At 45.4% G+C, this 6468-nt stretch overlaps 1 protein-coding gene across 2 annotated transcripts in view; it reads left to right on the forward strand.

The window, feature by feature from the left end:
* Positions 1-6231, forward strand: part of ETV6 (ETS variant transcription factor 6) — a 230377-nt gene extending 224146 nt beyond the window's left edge. For both annotated transcript variants that reach the window (XM_019643313.1, XM_019643314.1), the window contains exons 7-8: positions 607-707; positions 4455-6231. In XM_019643313.1, coding sequence (XP_019498858.1) covers positions 607-707; positions 4455-4560 — 207 coding nt within the window. In that variant the 3' untranslated portion in view covers positions 4561-6231. The remainder of the gene's footprint in view (positions 1-606; positions 708-4454) is intronic.
* The last annotated feature ends 237 nt before the right edge of the window (positions 6232-6468 follow it).

The following is a 6468-nucleotide window of genomic DNA, read 5'->3' on the forward strand; positions in this document are numbered from 1 at the left end:
TTCAGCATCTTAGCTGTGGAGGGCAGTGTCACTGGCCCTCATATGTGGGATCCGAACCGGGGTCCTCTGGCATCCCAAGCCAGTTCTTAACCAACGCGCCACTCGGCCGGCCCAGAACCACTGTATTCTTGCTTCCACAACAGGAATTTAAACAAACAAACAAATCTCTTCCTTAAAATGACAAACCAGAAACACAGTATGAGAAAGGTTACTGCAGAGAGAGAGAGAAAGAAAAGAAAGACATTAATTCTCCGTGGGTCAGAAGGTGAAGGATGACCCACGGACAGTGGGAACCTGCCCGGAATTCCTTGGGTATAGCCGAGCGCAGTCTTGGGAAAGGAAATAATGGAAGTTGCTGTGGGATGTGCTTCTGAAAAGGGCGATTCACTTGAGAAATCTTGGCGACGGCTGATGTAAAAGCCGAGGGGTGGGAGCTAATGGGCCTAGAAGGCCGCAGACTAGCAGGTAGCTTTCCCAAACTGGCAGGGCTGTGTGAGCAGCTGAAGAGCTTTTATTTTAATAGCTCCCCCAGCGCCTTTTCTGAGGTTCATTTCATTGTGTCTGTGCTTTTTTTTTTTTTTCTCTCTTCCTCCTTTGAACAAACAGAACAGAACAAACATGACCTATGAGAAAATGTCCAGAGCCCTGCGCCACTACTACAAACTAAACATTATCAGGAAGGAGCCAGGACAAAGGCTTTTGTTCAGGTAGCACTTCCTTTTTCTCCTTGCCTTCTTTCGGGAGGATATTGTTTTCTTTAAATAAGAGGGGGGAGGGAGCCTGTGACGATCTCTACCTGCCTATCTGATCATCAAAGCCATGGTTGCTACAACTTGGATACCAGGTGCTGGTTTGTTCGAATTGAAGAAAAAGGAAACTTTTTTTTATGCCTGTCCTATAGGAAAAACAAAACTAAATAAACACAATCAGACTCACCTTTAAAATAATGCAGTGATCGAATAGTATTATTTGGCGATAACAGCCAGTATAGGTAAAGGGAGCGATCAGAGTAACATTTTCAATGGTGAAGCAAGGAATTAAGCTTAGACTTCCAGGTTACTGAGTCCATAAGCTAGTTTCTGAACCAGTGTTTATCAAATTGCAGTCATTGACCCATTAGTGAATCATGAAATAGAGTTAATGTGTCAGTCACAACTTTTTTTTTTTTTTAATGAAATAGAACAGAATTGATCAAGCTAGGATGGAGGTGAAAATATCAGACTGTATCACATGAAATTAAGAGTGACCACTGATTCATGAAAATTTTGTTTCAGGGGTGTGCAGTGTGTGTGTGTGTGTGTGTGTGTGTGTGTGTGTGTGTGTGTGTGTGATGAGTCATGATGTAAAATGTATTCATTACAATGCATCATAATCAGAAAAGTCTGAAGGCTGCTGTACTAGACATTCCTTCTCCCAGAACTCACAGCTAATGAGTTCCAACCATTTAACCTACCACATAGGTTGTGATTCAAGCACTATGTAGGAGACGAGAAAGAATTAGACGAGGAAGAGGAAGGGATCTAGAGCGCCCCTCAGGAGAGGCAGAACACTGGTGTCCACTGGTGGTAGGTGACGGGGTGAGACCAAGTGAAGTTTGGAAGAAAATGGGATCAACAAACACAACCTTAGGTGGGACAGAAAAGAGGTACAGATGGGACTAGAGACACAGATTTGGAATTATTTATGTACAGATAGAAAATGACACCGTGTTTGAGCAGATGAGCTAGCTACTGGGATAAGTACTTATTGGAAAGAGCAGAGAACCTGGGTTTTGCATGGGAAAGTATGGTAATTTAGGGGTAGTCAAAACAACTGAGATATTCAAAAGAACGAGAAAAGGCTGTTCAAGAGATGGAAACAGAAGGGAATGAAGTACAGAAAAAAATAAAACCCCCCCTTCTCTGGCTCTGCTGGTGCCTTCCCTTCATCCTTCTCCCTACACTTAGTCCTTGGCTCCTGTTCTTCCAGCTCTTCACTTTTTCCTGCATGAGTTGATCGCATTGCACAGCTTGAGTTATCACCTCAATGGCAAGACTCTTAAATCTCTATATCCAGCCTCTAAAATTTCCCTGAAATTCCAAATCGGAATTTCCAAGAGCTTCTTATAGGACATGTCCACTTACATATCACGTTAGTATCTCAGACATGAAATATTCAAGACAGACCTTCACATGTTAGAAATCTCCCTCCCTCACCCCCCCCCCCAATCCTCAGAATTCTTGTTTCTCATCAGTGGCCTCATCCCTGTTTTAAGCAACCAACCTTGGCACTAGAGTTACCTGTGACCCTTCCTGTATCCAGGGCAGTCATTGTGCTGGGTTGTCCATTGCGTCTTCAGCACCATTCCCACTCCATTCTGTGTTACGCCGGCGAGAGGCCTGGGAACCACATTTCCCAAGATTTCTTACCTACAGGTCTAGGTTGGAGTTTACCAACGACAAGCACTTTCTTGAGATTTGGAAGATGAAAGAAAGGCAAAAAGCATTGCTTTTGCTTCCCTGGCAACGGAGACTGGTGTCTAGACTTCGTGATTCTCACCCAGATTAACTCAACATTCTCTTTCTACCTCTGGTCCCTTCTCCTGCCTCCTGAATTCATAATGCACAACACTGATAGGATCCCCTGTGTGAGAAATGGATATCCCTGTAACTTTGACTTTTTTAATATGTAACCCTCTAGATCCATCTCAAGTCCAGTGCCCTTTATGAGGCCGCCTTCAGCTGCTCAGACACATACAGACATCTTCTTCCTTCATCTGTGGGGTTCCTGTGACCCTCAGCCACATCGTGATTCACATGTTTAATATTGGGTTGTCGGAAAAGTCATGACGCATTTTTGCAATGAAAAACAGAAAAAAATACGTCATGACTTTTCCGACATCCTAATAGTTGTATGTGCAAAGTCCTCCCCACAACTAGATCAGAAGTCCCTAGAAGGTAGAGGATTATATTTTATATAATTCTGTTTTATACCTTATGGAGCCTTTCAATAAATGCTTCTTGACAAGCCTGGTGTGGAATATCAGAAGCTTACTATGGAAAAGTACTCAACGGAAGACAGGGGTCGTTTGAAGGGCCAGAAAGACCATATCTGTGGACTCAGCCTGGAGGGGCTTATTAGTGACTTCAGTTGTTGAGGGAGAAGGTTTTGCTCGGGGGTAAAAGCAAAAGACACACTGCAGGCGCTACAGATTGTACTGCCTGAGAAGTTCAGTAATAATGGGCAGAAAAGTAATAGTAGTTAGCAGGCTCCCAGGTTTCCAACAAGATAAAAGAATAGTGCTAATAGCAAGGAGAGATTAGTCATTTTTGAGAAAATGAGTGTTGGAAGCCAGACATGCCACCAAGTGAAGGCTTCTTGGTATAAAACCCAGTGTGTAATCAAGTTAAGTGTTACATTGTGGTTCTCTTTACAAGATTTATAGCAGTTGAGGGACGGAAGGTTTCGGTGCGGACTGGTGCCTTTAAGCAGCTCTTTGATGATGAGGCAGAGCTCAAAGAATGAGGAGGACTTTGACAGTGAAAGGAGCCAAGAGGGTTCCAAATAAGGGCAGGGCTAGAGGTTTGGAGGATGGCGTGAGCCATGATTATCTAAGAAAGAACGCTGGCCAGGCTGGAAGGGAGGGTCCGTGCTAGTAAATAGTGGGAACCAAGTTTCCTGGGTAGAAATAACATAGGGCCCCGATGGGGAGGCCAAAGAACATATCCTTGACTTGATAAGTGGGCATCATAGGCTTTTGAACATGGAGGAATGAGAGAAGTGTGTATGTTTTATGATGGTTCATCTGGTGCATGTAAATCATGGTTGAAACATGTCGCTGAGGTTATTTCCAAGCAAATCCAAGCAACAAGAAGCTAAGGCTTGCTGTGTGCACCTAGCTGCAAAGGAAGATAGACCAGAGGGGATTAATGGCTAGCATTTTGGCTGCATCAGTGGTAACATTAAAAAAGACTCCTTTTGCCTCTCTGATTTCCAAAAGCACCACCAACTGGCCTTGTTATCAAAATTTTCCAGTCAGCATTGACTTGTATCCTTGGAGGTAAACGCAAGTTTTGCATACCATTCCCTGGACTCATGGTCCAGAACGGAAATGGATCTGTAGCCCTCATGGGTCATTGCAAAATCTAACTCTCTAAAAATTAGAAACTCAGACAAGTGAGCTGTGCCAGGGTTCCCTCGTGCGGTGTGCGGAAGTGTACTGCACAGCTCCGAGGGGTGCTCTCTACCCCACAGTCCTCCTCGCCTTTTATAAAAATAATTATTTCACTATTTTTCAGGCAGTCAGGGGAAGGGGCACTTTTATCTAATTAGCACTAACTTAGCATTAATAGCTGGGTTCAGCAGCTCTCTTGCTATATGAGGTGATGGAGCCTTTCTTTTTAGTTTTGAGTTCAGGATGAAAACAACTATAGGGAAATGTAATCTCTTGACAACCTCCATTTCCTTTTCCGAAGGTTTATGAAAACCCCAGATGAAATCATGAGTGGCCGAACAGACCGTCTGGAGCACCTTGAGTCCCAGGAGTTGGATGAACAAATATACCAAGAAGATGAATGCTGAAGGCACCAACCCACCATGTCAGTGGGCCGGCGCCCAAGGGAACTCCTGCCCACCAGAACTGCTGGAGGCATGACAGAGCCGGCGGGCTGAGGAGAGTAGAAAAGGAAGAGACCCAGGAATGGGAGTGACCCTTCTCTTGCATAGCAGGAGGGACCCACGAGCACCTTAGACAAACCACCCAGCAACGGCGGGGCTGGCATTCTGGCCGAGGGCACGAGCCTGGGACTCGGGTTTCACGTTCCCTACTCATTCGAAATCTCTCCATCTGTAATTCCTCACCCTCACCCTCCCACCTATTCTTAGTTTCATGGTGTTTTTGTTTTTGTTTTAAGACCATGCAGTTTGACTTTTCATCATTCATCTAAGGGAGGACACCCAAGGTTGTTTTCATATGGAAATATATATCAATTCTATATATATATATATTTTTGCAAATCTCACAAAGTGCAGCAAACCCAGCTGGTCAGGAAAGAGAATACTTGCAAAAGGGTTCAGGTTCCTCTTTATCCTGCCACATGGATCAGGTTTGTTCCTGTTGCTGTTGGATCTTGGCTGAAAAAAAAAAAGAAGAAAAAAAGAAAAAAAGATGCTTTTTAAAAAGATCAAGTGAAAAGGAGAGCTCTCTTTCTCTCTCTCTTGCTCTCTTTCCTTCCCCGCCTCCCGTCTGCCTGCCCTCCCCACCTGCTGTTGAGCTTCCAATGCCTTTCAGCAGAGTTTAGCCTCTTTGGAGAGTCTGGGGAACGGTTGGCACCTAAACAGAATCGGCGGCCTGGGTGCTTTGGGGCCGGCACCCCTAAATCAAACCCACATCCCAGCATTTGGCCACCTGTCGGCAGGAGACCAAAATCATCAGAGATGCTGCTGTCCTTCAGGAAGATAAGGGCCAGTACAGTAGGCTGCCCTGACAGTGAGCACCATGCCGCTAGCGGTTCCACAGAGCATCAGGTGGGCCTGAAGGCTGTCCGCCGCACCCGGGGGGCAGCTTGCAATTGCTGCAAAGCAGCAAATATGAAAAGACCACACAGACCTGATGGTTCAGAAATGGGGGGCGGGGGGATCTTCTGCCGCAGGGATCTGTTATCCCCAAGCAGGTTATAAGAGGCTAGTGAGGCAGGAGGGGTCTTCTCTGCTCTGTCCCAAAGGCCATCATGTGGTCAGTTCCATGCCCTCCCCTAATTTTTTTTTTTTTAATTCCTAGGCTTTTTTTTTTTTTTTTAACGTTTCCTTGTCGCCGTAGGAAATGGGGCATTTGAGAGGGGAGGCTCCTGGGGTGTGCAGTCTCAGCTGCTGACAGCGTTTGCCCAGCCTGGGCAGACAGGAAAGTCCTCAGATACATTACTCTTTCCTTCTTTCCTTTTTGCATAGCTGTGTTTCAGAATGGACCCATTCGTGGCTCTTTTTCACCTCAAAATAAAGTCGATAGTATCTTATAAAATGAGGGAAGCGCCACTCCTTAGTACTTCTGATGGCAACATATTTTTAGAGAGCTGCTTAGATTTGCTTTCCTTTTCTAGCCGTCTAAACCGACTCTTCCAATACAGGTTCAAAATTCAATATTAGGAGTATGGTGTTCTTTTAATCCAAAAGATTAGACCTACCTTACAAAGCACCCCCTCCTCATTTCTCTCTGTTTCCTTGCCTTGGTAGGGTGAGTATCACACAGCCGCCCCCCCCCCCAACTTGCTCTTCCAGCCATTTCTGAGTTGAGTCAGGCACAGCACACAGGCTCGAGGAATTCTCTCCTGGACTACTTACTGACAAGGACAGCAGCCTGGGGGAGGGAGGCACACATAGATTGACTGGTTTAAGGACACTGGAATTGAGGAGCTGATCAGGGCTCATCAGTCTTGCTCTGTTCCTGCCTCTTATCAGACCACACATAGACACAGGGAGGTGGCCAGGTGGCTC

The sequence above is a fragment of the Hipposideros armiger genome, unplaced genomic scaffold (genome assembly GCF_001890085.2).
Source record: "Hipposideros armiger isolate ML-2016 unplaced genomic scaffold, ASM189008v1 scaffold_76, whole genome shotgun sequence".
Lineage (NCBI taxonomy): Eukaryota > Metazoa > Chordata > Mammalia > Chiroptera > Hipposideridae > Hipposideros > Hipposideros armiger.